General features: G+C 36.5%; 2 protein-coding genes across 3 annotated transcripts; one reads left to right on the top strand and one right to left on the bottom strand.

The window, feature by feature from the left end:
- Window positions 1-1430: 1430 nt before the first annotated feature.
- On the top strand, window positions 1431-7216 carry LOC140872735 (bZIP transcription factor 16-like). Of its 2 annotated transcripts, none has more exons than XM_073275618.1 (13): window positions 1431-1715; window positions 2151-2244; window positions 2345-2398; window positions 2484-2558; window positions 3792-3869; window positions 3961-4020; window positions 4113-4279; window positions 4745-4799; window positions 5655-5706; window positions 5781-6055; window positions 6179-6256; window positions 6380-6505; window positions 6802-7216. In XM_073275618.1, the coding sequence occupies exons 2-13, from the start codon at window positions 2173-2175 to the stop codon at window positions 6877-6879; spliced, it is 1170 nt and encodes a 389-aa protein (XP_073131719.1). In that variant the 5' UTR covers window positions 1431-1715; window positions 2151-2172; the 3' UTR covers window positions 6880-7216. The 2 variants fall into 2 exon arrangements, with proteins under 2 accessions (XP_073131719.1, XP_073131720.1); XM_073275619.1 differs by having other exon boundaries at window positions 5655-5691; window positions 6802-7215.
- A 270-nt stretch (window positions 7217-7486) lies between these two features.
- On the bottom strand, window positions 7487-10377 carry LOC140872782 (26S proteasome non-ATPase regulatory subunit 8 homolog A-like). The gene is made up of 6 exons (XM_073275668.1): window positions 10171-10377; window positions 9478-9556; window positions 9311-9413; window positions 8557-8820; window positions 8206-8317; window positions 7487-7866 (listed from the first exon to the last, which is right to left on the bottom strand). The coding sequence occupies exons 1-6, from the start codon at window positions 10273-10275 to the stop codon at window positions 7726-7728; spliced, it is 804 nt and encodes a 267-aa protein (XP_073131769.1). The 5' UTR covers window positions 10276-10377; the 3' UTR covers window positions 7487-7725.
- Window positions 10378-15506: the final 5129 nt, after the last annotated feature.

Genomic DNA, 15506 nt, shown 5'->3' with positions numbered 1-15506 from the left:
TAGATGTGACCATATAATACTGATACAATGATTCCTCTAGAGATATTATGCACATATATAATCTAAGATTTTTCAATATTCACATCAATCCAGTGGTCAAATACAATGAAATCTAGTGGACAATTAACACAGATTCATGTTAAATTCAAAAACAATTGATCCCAAATATAATACTTGGCCTGAGTTTAATTTTCCATGTGCATAACTTCAACCTGTTTCGGCTCCGGGTTATGTCAACTATATTTGTTTTCGATTGAAGAACAAACCAAGTACTGTCCCTGCACATCAAAATTTTGAAAGAAGAAGAAATTTAAGATGACACGAAAATGATATAAAGCCCACCTAGTCGAAGAAAGAGGTAAAACGTACATCTTCTTCCTTCCAAAAAAAAAAAAGAAAAAGGTTAGCGTACATCTTCCTCCCAAAAAAAAATGATATAAAGCCCACCCTAGTCTCAAAGAAAGAGGTAAGCGTACATCTTCCTCCTTTAAAAAAAAATTGTTATAAAGCCCATCCCAGTCAAAGCAAAAGGTACGAGCACATCGTCTTCCTTCCAAAAAAAAAATTGAAATCGAAATTTTTTTACCTTCAATCGAAAAGGACCAAATGCTGCATAAGCACTAACCGGAAGGAACGTCGCTGTTGCTTGGAAAGGCTTAATATGGAGAGCTCAAGACTGGGGATTCAAAATAATTTTAGGGTTCTCAAGTTTCAGAGAGAAAAGGTTTGAGCGAGTAGGGCGTAGATTTTCCAAAATGAGATATTTGGGATTTTTTGATGATTTTCAAAATAAAAAACCCATGTGTAAGTTAACCATGGTTGGGTGGTGAGTCAAAAGAGGGACGAAAATTTAAAAAAAAAATTTATAAAGTAGCGCCACGTGTCAGTCGATGACTGGCTCAGGGCAGTGCCCTGAGGCCAGCATCGACGCATCCGATAAGAACCAATAAAATGATTCCACCTATCCCATGGGTAATACCCATAGGGTAGAATCTAATCAACCTACTGATTAGTTCAAATTATGTGGGGCACACTTAATTATGTGGGGTCTACATGATTTGAATCAATAAAATGCTTCCACCTATCACATGGGGTAAAACCCATGGGTAGGTTCGAATTTCCCCTCTGTATCGGATGGTTAGATCCTATCCCATGGGCATTACTTCATGGGGTAGATGAAACTCTTTCATTGGTTCAAATTATGGGGGCCCCACATCAATCATATGGGGCTCGCATAATTTGACTAATATTATGCTTCCACCTATCACATAGAGTAAAACCCATGGGGTTGGATGAAATTTTACCTCTTTATCCAACTACAAATTCTGTCACGGGTCTGAGATTGCCCCGACCTGTAAAATCACGCAGCATAACACGTGACCCAATCGCAGCCGTTAATCAGTCCACGAGCTCCACTATTCAATCCACGGTGTACACCACATCGGCAAATTCTCTCTGCAAATCGGCAGAAAACGACGCGGCCATGTGGACGATCTCACGAACGAAGCCCTAATTTCCTCCCATTTTCCCTCATATTTTTTGGAATTTCTTGCAATTAAATTTTAGTCCCCCCTCCATTCTTTCACAAAAATCAATTTTATTATTTATTTCAATTAGCTGTTCGAATCACAGTTTATAGTTGAAGCAACGCAGGAATTTGAGCTGTTGCGAGCTGAGTTGACACAGTCATTCAGATTTGTGGATCATTTTTAGCGGTAATCTTTGTTATTAAAAATTATTTCAGTTTTCTTACTTAGATGATTCATTTGACGAGTGTTTGAGTTGCCATTTTTTTTAAAGCGTGGATATTTTCATACGTCTCTGCATGCGTGAGTTTGTTGTGTTGATGTTCTGATTTGGGTTTGTAAAGCGAGGATTTAAATGCATGATATTTATTTCACTTGAGGATTTGATGTTAATCACGGGACATTCGAGATAAGCTTTTGCCATTGCTAGAGTTATACTGATACATGATTTCCGTCTACACTAATCCTTTCTGGAATACATCTATACACGCTAGCATGTTATGTGAAGATTTTCGCTGACAGCATGTTAACTTTATTTTTTATCGAAATAATTTGTTGTAATTTTTCGGGCAACGATATATAATGGTTTGATTGTGTGAAAACCGGATCAATATGTTGATATAGGAGGAATTCGTGAGGCTTAAACATGGGGAATGGTGAGATAGACAAGTCCTCCAAGGAGGGGAAGGAAGCAAAGGAGCCAACGACTCATTTACAGGTGGGTAGTCTTGTTTAGGGCTCTTGGTTTCATCAATTCTGGACTTCTCGTTGATTATCCAAATCAGTTTTCATCTTTTTTCTTTTTTTTGAGTTTCTAGGAGCACAGTTCAGCTGGCTCTGGCATGGTTGCCGCAGATTGGTCTGGCTTCCAGGTTACAATTTTTTTTCAAGATACACATGTTTTCCCTCAATAAAACTAATATCGGTAGTTATAGCGCAAGAGTTTTGGTTATGCAGGCATATTCCCCTATGCCTCCACACGGGTTCTTGGCATCAAGTCCACAGCCGCACCCTTACATGTGGGGTGTCCAGGTATTAGATTTCTTACTTTATTTGGTTTGATAATCTAGTGAAGTAGATATTCTGTCATTGCGAGGATCAACAAGCTTGCAAGAAATGCACCACATTTTACTAGCGATGAAAATGAGGTAACTTTTACTTAACAAATACAAAAAAGATAACAAAATCTGATTTTTCCGACCCCTGAAGTCTGAACTCGATTTATGGTGACATCCCATCAAGAAATTTTACCATGATTTCTTGAGATTCCAGCTAGTTTCAGCACACAAAGGACTTTTTATGGTTCTTGTAGTAGACTATAGCACTTGTGGCTGGACAGCTTGTGAAATTTAGGAGAAATGAAACCAGTTGTCATAGGTAGGTAAATCCGTATCATAACCACAAAAGGATATTTTTTCTTGCTAATTATCAACTTCTAAGAAACGGTTTTTGTTTTGGGCATTGATTGATGGTTGAACATAAGTAGTGTTGTAAATGGCGGTGGCGGGGCGGTTAGTGACCGCATATCGCCTAGGCAGTTGAATTTTTTATTTACTACGTTTTATACATAATTTTATATAATCATGTAATATATGCATAAATAAATGTGGGTGATTGGGTTGACTATTATTTTTTATTAGAAAGTGTAAATGTTTTAATGAATTGATTTTTTTTTTAATTTTGGCGACTTTTGACTGTCCCGTCCGCCTTGCCCACCCCGGCTCGCATTTGACCGCCTAAGGCAAAGGCGGTGCGAGTGATGGCCTCCTTCCACATAGGCGCTGCCTCGGACGCCATTTAGAACGATTTAGAGGTGTTACAAGTAGCCTGAGAAAGATCTTTCGAAGAAGATCCACTGAATTTTAGAGAATGATTTCTTGATCCAGATTATTTATGAACCAGGATGAGGTTGAAAAGGAGAGAATGAAGACCCATATTTGAAACTGAAAGAACATTAAAGCTTAATTAGATGATTTCGCGATGATGTACTTGTAGAACCCCAACATATTAAGCCTAAACAAGGTTACCCCATGCTCGATGTGTACAAGCTCGTTCATCACTGAACTAACATCCCTTCCTCAACTGAATCTTCCTAATTCTGTCTGTATTTTCCTTTTTTTTTTTTCCTGGCTGACCCTAAATGAGTGAAAGCTCTGATGCTATTGGAATCTGAACTTGTATAAATCTTCTAGTTACTTTTGTTTTCCATTTTTGTGTACTTCATTAGATTTTGCTTGACATTCATATCTCTTCGGCAATATGCAGCAATTCATGCCACCCTATGGAACTCCACCTCATCCATATGTTGCAATGTACCCATATGGGCACCCATCTATGGCTCCGGTAGTCTCATAATTTCCTTCAGTTTCATTGCTAAGATTCTATTTCTCTCCATGATTGCCTGAATCTTGCCCTTGTATTTGAACCTGTTCAGGGATCATATCCATTCAGTCCTTTTGCTATGCCTTCTCCAAATGGTGTTGCCGAAGGCACTGTAAGTTATTATGGCCTTCCTACATTTTGTTCACACTTGTAAATAGCAAGTTTTGAACTTATCAAAGAATGATTTTCAAATGTTCATTAAAGGGCAACTCGACTGGAAACATCGAGGTGGATGGCAAGTCGTTTGAAAAGGAGAAACTGCCAATCAAAAGATCTAGGGGAAGCTTAGGCAGTTTAAATATGATTACAGGGAAGAACAATGAACCTGGAAAAACTGCTGGTGCATCTGTAAACGGTTTGCATTCTAAAAGGTATGGAAAATGAATGAATGGATTTGGTTAAGGTACCATGTAAATTTCATTATATATTTAGCGGAGTATGAAAGCACAAATATCAATAATTTGTATTTGTACTTTTTTTTTGAAAGGAATAATTTGTATTTGTATTTGTTTTCATTATTGGGTAGATCATGGAGACAGACTTCGATATTATGTTTAAATGTCCTATTTAACACGAGCTCTTGTGAATTCCTCAACTTTTTCATGGTTGATGTACTGCAGAGTTTTTTTTTTCTCGGCTTCAAGGGTCATCCCATGCAGCATAATTTCTCATGTTTTACTCATTATTCAATCTCTTTGTTTGCTTATACATGCTATATCATTTTGTTTTCTTATTAGCACAGAGTTGTGTGCAAATCTTCATGCATTGTACATGTCTGCTGTTGAACGCTGTTTCTTATTTGATTTTCAAACTGTTGCTCTGATAAAACTTTGCAGTCCTGAGAATGCTAGTGAGGGTTCAAGTGAAGGGAGTGATGCTAATTCTCAAACTGTAAGTTGCACGTCGTACAACATCTATGTTATATGATTATGAATCACACGCCTGAAATTAATGCTGTTAATAGACATTACTTAAGAAGTTGAGGGATCGATACACATATTTTCTTGGGTAAATGTGGTTGAGATTCTTCACGATCAGATATTCGAGATCATATGAATTTTATCAAACAAGAGTAATTTTTTATTTTAAATAACACAGCTAATGAATAATGACTGGAAATATTGTAGTTGATTCTATAAGCTAAGGAAGTCATCCATCTTCTTTGTTTTACCCCATTATTGTTTCGAAAAGAAAAGCAAGAAAGCATGAAAGAAAAAAAACAAGTCTACAAATGTTACTCAGCATTTTGCCCATTCACATTCTAGTTGTTTTTTAGAACTCTGAGAAAATCACTCATTATTAACTGTTGAATTGGATTTGGTGAAGGAAAATAGATGACTAAATTTATAGTCATGGCTCTATGTTAGCTCTGAATGTAAGGGTAAAGCTTGCCAATGGTCCTCATTATTTTTTTTAGCAATCAGGTTCTATGGTTTTTGCGTTACTGAAGGATTTATCCCATCTAGGCTCTAGCAAGATTAAGCAGATAGTAGGGATATGTTGTCTCTCTCATGGTCTAATAAATTGATATATTGAAAAGCTTATGAATAGAGTTTCATTTGTATAAATTTCACATGGCAAAGATGTTTTGTCTCTGAAAGGGTTCTATTAGTTGTGTGCATTCTCCTTGGCAAAGCTCTCCTTGTGCTCTAAAAAGTTTTTAAGCGCAAAGTATGCTCAAACAATTAGATATCTGATACCTCCCACTTACAACTTCTTCTGAGCCTTGTTTCATTACTTTTGCAGGACTCCGGAGAGAAGATTAGTGGCCAGCAAGATTCAGGTTCTGTCCTAGGAGTTTTTACTTCTACCGCTGGCTATTTCTAGTTTCGAATTTTTGACTTCGATCCTTATCATGATGTCATGCTACAGCTGAACTGCCACAAAACGGCAATACTGCTCACAGTTCTCAGAATGGGGGACTGGGTACACCTCGCCCTGTGGCCATTGTGCCAGCGGCAGGGGCTGTGAGTGGTATTCCTGCTCCAACCACTAACTTAAATATTGGAATGGATTATTGGGCTGCTGCGGCATCATCATCTCCTATTCCTGCAATTGGAGGAAACACTCTTACAACTCCAGTTGCAGGAGGAGTAGTCAATACTGGATCACGAGACAACTCCCAGTCACAGCTCTGGATGCAGCAGGTTCTCCTCCCCTTTTTGTCATTTCCCTTCCTTCTTTATTGGAGTTCACTTGTCCTCCTGTTCTTTTACATCTGATTTGATTCCGTCTGCATATTGATCATCTACATGTTTTTTGTGAGTCAGGATGACAGGGACCTCAAAAGACAGAAAAGAAAGCAGTCTAACCGGGAATCTGCTCGTCGATCCCGATTACGAAAGCAGGTTCATTGTTACTAACCCCCAACTATTCTTGATTAAGCAGTCAGTGCATCCCCCTACCGTTCTTGATTAATCAGGCACTGGTTTATTTTATTGATGTCTTTTGCTTTCATTCATAAATTTTAGGCAGAATGTGATGAATTGGCGAGTCGAGCGGAAGCATTAAACGAAGAAAATGCATCTCTTAGAGCAGAATTGGCTCGTATAAGGAGTGAGTACGAGCAAATATTTGCCCAGAATTCATCTCTGAAGGTATTATTAGTAGACCAGTCATCTATCATACAATTCTTACCATATTCTGTTTACCTGTGTGGGCAACGACAATAAGAAAGCTCCCACGGCTGGGCTGTCTTGTTAGCACTCAGCCTTTCACCGTAGAAGTCTGCCACACATGATACTTTTGAATATGGCTCGTTTTTGTTGTAGTTTGACAGTAATGTATTCATATTCTTGTAAAATTTAAAATTTTCCACTTGTATTTACTCAAGTTTTGAGGATCAGTTGTGCGCGATGTTCTACTTGTGAGTCATCAAATTTTGGTCTTACAGGAGAGACTCGGTGAACTCCCAGATCAAGATGATCCGAGATGCAGACAGGATGATACACATTCAGGTCATGATTCATGAAGAGTCAACAATAAATTTTGTTGCTGTCTTATTGCAGATTGAATACCTGTGGCTTGGCCTATTAATACCAGTGAGTGAATCCCCGATTTGAGATTGCATGTAGTTATAAATATACTAGAGCTGGTCATATTTAGTCTTGGAACCTGCATCTGTGATCAGATGACTTTGATGCTTGATTTGGCCAGTCTTTTGTTGTCCTCTGTAGGTAGAGCTGGTGATTCTCTAGAGTCCATATCTTTTATTCCATTCGACATTTCTGTTGCTCTGTATGTATAGATGAATGATAAATATTCCTTCTCGCATTTTAAAAAGTATGTTTTGAGCAGATGTACCATTCATTTATATATGCAACAATAGCAGAACACCACACCCATTCAAACAGAAGGCTTGGAGGGGTAATAAAGTGATCCTGTCCTTAACATCGTCAATGCTACCGTGGTTTGAACATACCAAACACTTGTTTGTTCCATTTCATTATAAAAACTAATTATATGCAATGCAAATCCGGTTAGCTACGGTTATATAGTCATATCATGAGTCAATCTACATTGAACGGATGTTTTCAAAGTTGTAAGAACGAAACCTGATTAGACAAGCGTAACTCATATCAAACAAAGCACGGACCACTCTACATGTTTCTCTGACATGCAGAAATTTTAATGTATGAGTAAAAGATAACAAGGCAGCAACAAAAAGTTGAAGTAACAAGCCAAGCAGGCTGGAACAAGCACACGACGGAATTGTAACAAAATATAATTTTTTTAAGCTCAAACCCTCTGTAACAATGAAAAAGTACCAATTCCCTAAGTAGATTATGGAAATATGGAATCAACAATAACACGACTCTCAAACAATCCGCTCCAATTCCCTAGCATAACTTAGAGTCTGGTTTATAAGCTGCAACGACGGAATTTCCTTGCAAGGCGTGGAGTCCTTTGTTTTTTGGAAGTACACAAATCCATTCTTCATCTCCCACTCCGGATGCTCCTGAATTTTCAATATCAAAATAATCATCCGTGTGCCTGAGATATACAAGCAATTCGACTAATCTGGAGCAGTTGTTTGTCGGGAAAATCACTTCTCCACCGTATATGAAACAAGGAACTTTTCCCAATAGACATAAATAACTAATAGGCAGAAACTAGTTTCCACCAATTTCTGTTCGTAAAATAATTGTCCCAAATAGGACCTGAGCACGTAAACCTTGAAAGATCAAGAACTTAAACAACAGATGGAGAGTTGCAATTCTCTTGGCTGCAATATATTTACAATTTTACATTTCAAAGAACCTCGGGTGGGGAGAAAACAGTGAACCAAGAACTTTACCTCCTTTACATATTCAAATAACTCTTGATCTGAAGAAAACAGCAGCATTTTCCGTGCATCATTTACTGAGAGGCACTCATAAGCCTTTTCACTACATCCAGCAATCTCATCCCTACCAGTAAAACCACGTTTAAAGTTCCAAAACCATGAAGAGATTCATTTTAACATGATGGACAAGCACATTTAGAACAAGGAGTAACTAGTGAAATTGAGAAATGGAAACAAAGCCTACAGCCACAAGAAGATGAGATGTAGAGACTAATCATGGAAAATAGGATTCAGCGAGTGTGTTAAATAAAAAAGCCGTTCTATCTAATTGCAGTCTACGACCATAAATCAAGGAAATCTCACCTGACTGTCTTTGCCAGTAAATCAAGGAAATAGACATATGTTTCATGAGGTACTGTCTGCCTAGCATTCAAAACACGGTTGTATGCTCCTTCCATGAAGGATTGCTCCAATTCAACTGCATGTTTGACGCAAGGATTCTCTAGAGCACCAGGAGAAAGCAACTCCAACTCAGTATGGAATTCTGCTATACGGTTTTGTACAAGGAGTCTCAAAAGGTTGAGGCCTAAAATAGGATACTCCTGAGGTGATGGCGGAAGACGACCACTGTTCAACAATTAGAAAAACAAGTCATAGCCAATCCCATAAAAAAAAAAATTGTTCCAAAGTGCTTCATACTATATATTTCACAAAAAATAGATTAAGAAAGCACACAACTGGTCGGTTTCCCCGGACATAAGCTAACCACACAACATTGTTTATAGTCAAAAAGTGCAATGAAACTCTGGCCCAACGAATGTTAACTTTAAATATAATAAACCCATCATTCACAGGATCGATTCGTAAGAGCAGAGATCGCTTCAATTTACGTAATTAATATCTGCATTTTGACAAAGTCACATTCATGAAAATTTAAATTGAAGAACAAACATGCTAATAAAGAGCTTGCTAAATTATTCATGATCCGTGAACTCCTAAACCGAAACTAGAGTAAAAAAATATAGCCAGACGAGTTTAAAACTGATTTCTCACCCATTATTCACCTAGCAATCTAACATGTAATAAACTTTTCTGCAAAGATGGGTAAAACAGTTACCGGGCATCTGTATAGTAAGGTTTCAGTTGGAAAAAATCCCTCTCAAAAGCATCATGATCCTCCATCTTTACGCTCAGGACAACAGCATGCTCATATATGTCCCCTAAAAATGGTCAAACTTGAAGGCATTCAGAAGGAACCTTGCAGGTAAAACAAGATATACTTACTTGCTATTGTCAATTCATGAATTGCATTAGGTGTTGCTTCAAATAACGGAGGTAGACTTTTGAATCCTATCAATGAAACCTGAAATAAAATATGCCCCAAGGTTCATGATCAACGTTAAACTCAATCAATTCCAAAGAAACAATGCTTCTCATTGCACTATAACACCTCCATCCAAGTTAAAACTAAAGAAAGTTATCTTCCTCACATTTCAACTTTGAAATTACCGAGCATATTATCGTGAGCCCAAACTTGAGCTGAAAGCAACTAGGAGAAAGTCAGAATCTAGTAAATTTGTTCATTGATTGCAGCCTCTACGCCTATGTTTCGAATAGAAAATCAGCCTATGAGAGGACGAAGGAGGCTGCTCCCTTCACTTAGTGAAAACTTTCATAAAACCAGATATCCTATCATGACATATCGAACCCATATCATCTTCCATTGCAAGAGCTAACGTTCGTAAGACTCCAAATTCACCTCCAGATTCACATTAACATCAGAATATCATATCAATGAACCGTAAAATAATCAACACAGAAAAAAATCAAGATCTAATTTTTTTGTAATAATTTCTACCAGAAATTCCAATATACCGGTCGAACGAGTTACATAATAATAGAAACTTCAACGTTTCACCAGCACAGTATTCAATTAAGAAAAAAAAGGTGGATGAATTCAGAAATTTGAAGCTTCACCTTGAGCTGCGAGAGGAATTTCGTACAAGTATCGAAATCTTTCCGCAAGAACGCGGCTTTGAATCGCTCAAACACTTGTGACAGCTCTGTGAACTTTGGATCCATCTAATTTCTTCAAAATTTTGCGTGAATACTTTTCTATAGAAGAATTTGGAAGGATGCTCTTCTTTCTGCACAAGAAACCTGGCGACAGGAAAATGGGTTTGGAAAGAATGAATGGGCGGGCGGGGCATTTGACCCGTTATTTGGTTCGAGAATCGAGACATAATCAAAAATTAAAATATCATCACATCACCATCACAATAATTTTTAATCTAATTTTAATATATAATTTCCAATACTCCCCCTTGTGATGATGATCGTGATATTACGTGTTTGTATACTGCATCGTTAAAAACCTTATTAGAAAAAACCCAGTGAGATAAAAACCATAGCAAGAAAAAAAGAGTGCAGCCACGTAAACTCCCCCTCATGTTAATACGATCGATTCTTCACATACGCTGTAGATTTCGCATCCCAATATTATATATATGCTTTCTGAATATTGCCGTAGGAAGCGCTTTTGTGAAGAGATCTGATGAGTTCTCACTTAATTGAATGTAACAGATATCAATATCTTTATTCTTCTCAAGCTCTTGAGTGTAGGCAAAGAACTTTGGGAGGATATGTTTGGTTCTGTCACTTTTGATGTATCCTTCTTTCATTTGAGCAATACATGCAGTATTATCTTCATACAGCGTCACAGGATTTTTGTTTACTGATAATCCACAAGAAGTTTGGATATGTTTAATCATTGATTTTAGCCAAACACATTCACGACTTGCTTCATGTAGCGCAATAATCTCGGCGTGATTTGATGAAGTTGTTACTAGTGTTTGTTTCTGTGAACGCCAAGAAATTGTTGTGCCTCCACGAGTAAATACATATCCGGTTTGGGAACGTGTCTTATGTGGATCAGATAAATATCCAGCATCAGCATAACCAATGATACTTTGATTGTTGTTTTTTTAGTACAAAAGTCCCAAATCTGTCGTTTCTTGTAGATAACGGAATATATGTTTAATTTCATTCCAGTGCCACTTTGTTGGATATGAACTGAATCTTGCTAATAAATTTACAGTAAAAGATATATCAGGTCTAGTGCAATTTGCAAGATACATAAGGGCACCAATGACACTTAGATATGGTACTTCTGGACCAAGAATAATTTCATCATCTTCACATGGACGAAATGGATCTTTTTTCTATGTTTAATGATCTTACAACCATTGGAGTACTTAATGGATTTGATTTATCCATATTAAAACATTTAAGGATCTTTTCTGTATAATTTGTCTGGTGAACAAAAATTCCACATTCTTTTTGTTCAATTTGCAAACCCAAACAACACTTGGTTTTCCAAGATCCTTCATTTCGAATTCTTTTTTCAAGTACATCATAACTTCTTGAATTTCTTTATTCGTTCCAATGATATTTAAATCATCAACATATACAACAATAATTACACATCCGGATGTTATTTTCTTGATGAAAACACAAGGGCATATTGGATCATTTACATATCCCTTTTTCATCAAGTGCTCACTTAGCCGATTATACCACATTCGGTTGCTTCAACCCATATAATGATCTTTGCAATTTTACAGAATAAAATTCTCTGGGTTTTGAACTTTGTGTTTCAGACATCTTAAATCCTTCAGGGATTTTCATGTATATATCACTATCAAGTGATCCGTATAAGTAAGCTGTAACAACATTCATAAGACACATTTTCAAATTTTCAGACACGGCCAAACTAATCAAATATCGAAACATAATTGCATCCATAACAGGATAATACATTTCTTCATAATCAATTCAGGCCTTTGAGAAAAAACTTGTGCAACAAGTCTAGCTTTATATCTTGCTATTTCATTTTCTCATTTCACTTTCGAATAAAAATCCATCTGTATCCAACAGGTTTTACACCTTTAGGTGTGAGAACTATAGGTCCAAAAATATTACGTTTATTTAGCGAATGCAATTCAACCTGGATGGTATCTTTCCATTTGGCCCAATCATGACGAGTTTTACATTCTCCAAAAGATTTTGGTTCATGATCCTCATTTTATTTATGATGTCACATGCCACATTATAAAAAAATATCTCATCAATATCTTCTATATCTTTTCGGTTCCATATTTTTCCAGTATTAATATAATTGATAGAGATTTCACGTTTCTCGTCAGTTTGTGGTTCTGACTGAATATTTTCATCATCAGGTGTTTTTTCTAGAACACCATTTTCTATTTTATGATCATCGTGTTTCTCTATGCCTTTTTTTTCGAGGATTTTTATCCTTGGAACCGACTGGCCTTCCACGCTTCAAGCTTTTTATGACATCATGAGTGTCTTCAATTTATTTCTTTGGAATTTCAATTCGAGCAGGGGCTTTTACAACATGTATATATGATTTTGTTACCCCTTTTGTGTCTGCAAATGCATATGGAATTTGATTTGCAATTCTTTGCAAGTGCACAATTTGTTGTACATCTTTCTCACATTGTTTGGTCATTGGATCCAAATGTAACAATGATGGTACATACCATGTGATTTTCTTTTCGATGTGTTTCTTTTCTTCCCCTAACATTGGAAAGATTTCTTCATTAAAATGACAATCAGCAAAGCGTGCTGTAAACACATCGCCTGTCTGAGGCTCAAGATATCGAATGATTGATGGACTATCATAACCGATATAAATATCGATTTTTCTTTGAGGACCCATTTTTTATCGTTGAAGCGGTGCAATAGGCACATACACCATACATCCAAAAATTCTCAGATGAGAAATATTTGGTTCTTTACCAAATGCAAGTTGCAATGGGAAGAATTTATGATATGCACTTGGTCTGATGCAAATTAATGCCGCAGCATGTAAAATTGCATGTCCCCATATAGAAATAGGGAGTTTTGTTTTCATAATCATTGGTCTAGCAATCAGTTGTAGACGTTTAATCAATGATTCAGCTAATCCATTCTGTGTATGAACATGAGCAACATGATGTTCAACAGTAATTCCCATTGACTTACAATAGTCATTGAAAGTTTGGGAAGTAAATTCTCCAGCATTATCAAGTCTTATTTTTTTGATTGTATAATCGGGAAATTGATTCCGCAATTTTATTATTTGAGCCATTAATCTTGCAAATGCCACATTTCGAGTTGACAATAAGCATACATGTGGACCATCTGCTGGCGGCATCGATCAATACCATAAAATATCGAAATGGTCCACATGGTGGATGAATTGGCCCACAAATATTACCCTGAATACGTTCAAGAAATATGAGTGATTCTATTTGGATTTTAGCTGGTGATGGTCTTATAATAAGTTTTTCAAGAGAACATGCTTTACATTGAAACTTATTATTCTGAAAGATCTTTTGGTCTTTCAATGGATGACCATGTGTATTTTCAATAATTCTTCGCATCATTGTTGAACCAGAATGTCCCAATCGATCATGCCAATTGGTTAATATTGAATAATTATTAACCACCATATTTGATTTGATTGACCTTATATGTGTATAAAGCAATCCAGTAGGGAGCATTGATAATTTTTCAACCACATATTTCTTTCCTGATTTATATGTGGTAAGACACATATATTTCTGATTTCCATCAGTTATCGTCTCAGTATCATATCTATGAGAATATATGTCAATAAAACTCAACAAATTTCTTTTCGATTGTGGTGAATATAAAGCATCATTTATCCGAAATTTTGCACCATTTGGTAACAAAAACTGTGCTTTACCACAACCTTCAATCAAGTCTACAAGACCTGATATGGTATTCACCATTGTTTTTGTTGGTTTTATTTCCATGAAATATTTTTCATCTCGCAGAATAATGTGCGTTGTACCACTATCCGGCATGAAAATTTCCATGATATTATTTCCATGTTTGCTCATAGCATTTTCCATATCAAACTTCACAAAAATGCAATAAAGAAAAATTAAGTACAATACAAATGCAAAATATAACATGCTTTATAATACAAGAATGCATGAAAAATACAAATTTGTTACAATCTAGTCCCACCAATCTTTTAATTAATGTCTTCGAAATCATTCAAAAAATCTGCAGCATTGAAACTAGTTGAATCAATTAAATGGTCACTTTTTTCAATAAAATCGGTCTCTTTTTCTTTCCCCTTTGTCGATTTTTTATAGAGCTTGCATAGGTGCTCAGGGGTTCGACAAATATGTGACCAATGTCCTGGAGTGCCACATCTATAACAAACACCCTCAGATCTTTTTGAGTGATTTTCATTTTCACTCGTATTTTCATGCTGCCTTTTTGGTGGGTGGTTCGTGACGTTCTTTTGAGATGAGTTATTGAAATAACTATCTCGATTATTTTCATATCCACGGCCACGACCACGACCACGACCGCGATAATTTTTACGTCCACGTCCACGCTCACTTCCTCGACCTCGTCCACGACCAAAATATTGTCTATGCCTTTGATTTTGGTTTTTATTTTTAATTACGACATTTGCTTCTGAAAATGCCGTTGAACCAGTGGGTCGGGATTGATGATTTCTTACTAACAATTCATTGTTCTTTTCCGCCACAAGAAGACATGCGATGAGTTCAGAATATCTCGAAAATTCACGCACTCTATACTATTGTTGTAGAGTTATATTTGATGCGTGGAATGTGGAAAATATTTTTTCAAGCATTTCCATCTCAGTAACAACATGCCCACAAAATTTCAATTGCGAGACTATTCGATACATCGCAGAATTGTAATCACTGACTTTTTTAAAGTCTTGGAATCTCAACGTATTACATTCATCACGGGCGGTCGGGTGTATAACTTCCCTTATATGCTCAAATCTGTCTTTCAGCTATTTTCATAAAATCATTGGGTCTTTTTCTGTGAGATACTCACATTTCAATCCTTCATCAAGATGTCTACGTAAGAAAATCATAGACTTTGCATTTTCTTGTGAGGATGATATATTATTTTCTTTGATGGTATCACTTAGACCCAATGACTCAAGATGCATCTCTACATCGAGAGTCCATGGCATATAATTCTTTCTAGTGATATCGAATGAATTCAATCTTTGCCAAATTTGACATGGTGGTACTAGAAAAATAACAATGCATTTTATTAGTTAATTTCTATTAGTACGACAATACAAAATAATGAAATAACGAAGATTACAAGTGCGTGTACAAATAGAAAAAAAATATGTGGTGGAAAATCGCTGGTGAGTACAAGACTCGTGAGCATGATGATCATAGTCGTTATGAAAAATAGCCTTATAAATGCCATCATCTTCA

Source organism: Henckelia pumila, unplaced genomic scaffold (genome assembly GCF_033568475.1).
Source record: "Henckelia pumila isolate YLH828 unplaced genomic scaffold, ASM3356847v2 CTG_477:::fragment_1, whole genome shotgun sequence".
NCBI lineage: Eukaryota > Viridiplantae > Streptophyta > Magnoliopsida > Lamiales > Gesneriaceae > Henckelia > Henckelia pumila.
Note: the sequence above shows the minus strand (reverse complement) of the source record. Positions and strands in the feature narration are given on the sequence as shown.

Coding starts and splice junctions, on each gene's coding strand:
- LOC140872735 (XM_073275618.1), top strand. CDS start 2,173: ATGGGGAATGGTGAGATAGACAAGTCCTCCAAGGAGGGGAAGGAAGCA. Junction 4,021..4,112: donor ATGGTGTTGCCGAAGGCACT/GTAAGTTATTAT, acceptor TGTTCATTAAAG/GGCAACTCGACTGGAAACAT. Junction 4,280..4,744: donor AACGGTTTGCATTCTAAAAG/GTATGGAAAATG, acceptor AAAACTTTGCAG/TCCTGAGAATGCTAGTGAGG.
- LOC140872782 (XM_073275668.1), bottom strand. CDS start 10,275: ATGGATCCAAAGTTCACAGAGCTGTCACAAGTGTTTGAGCGATTCAAA. Junction 9,414..9,477: donor TCATGAATTGACAATAGCAA/GTAAGTATATCT, acceptor GACCATTTTTAG/GGGACATATATGAGCATGCT. Junction 8,821..9,310: donor CCTTACTATACAGATGCCCG/GTAACTGTTTTA, acceptor ATTGTTGAACAG/TGGTCGTCTTCCGCCATCAC.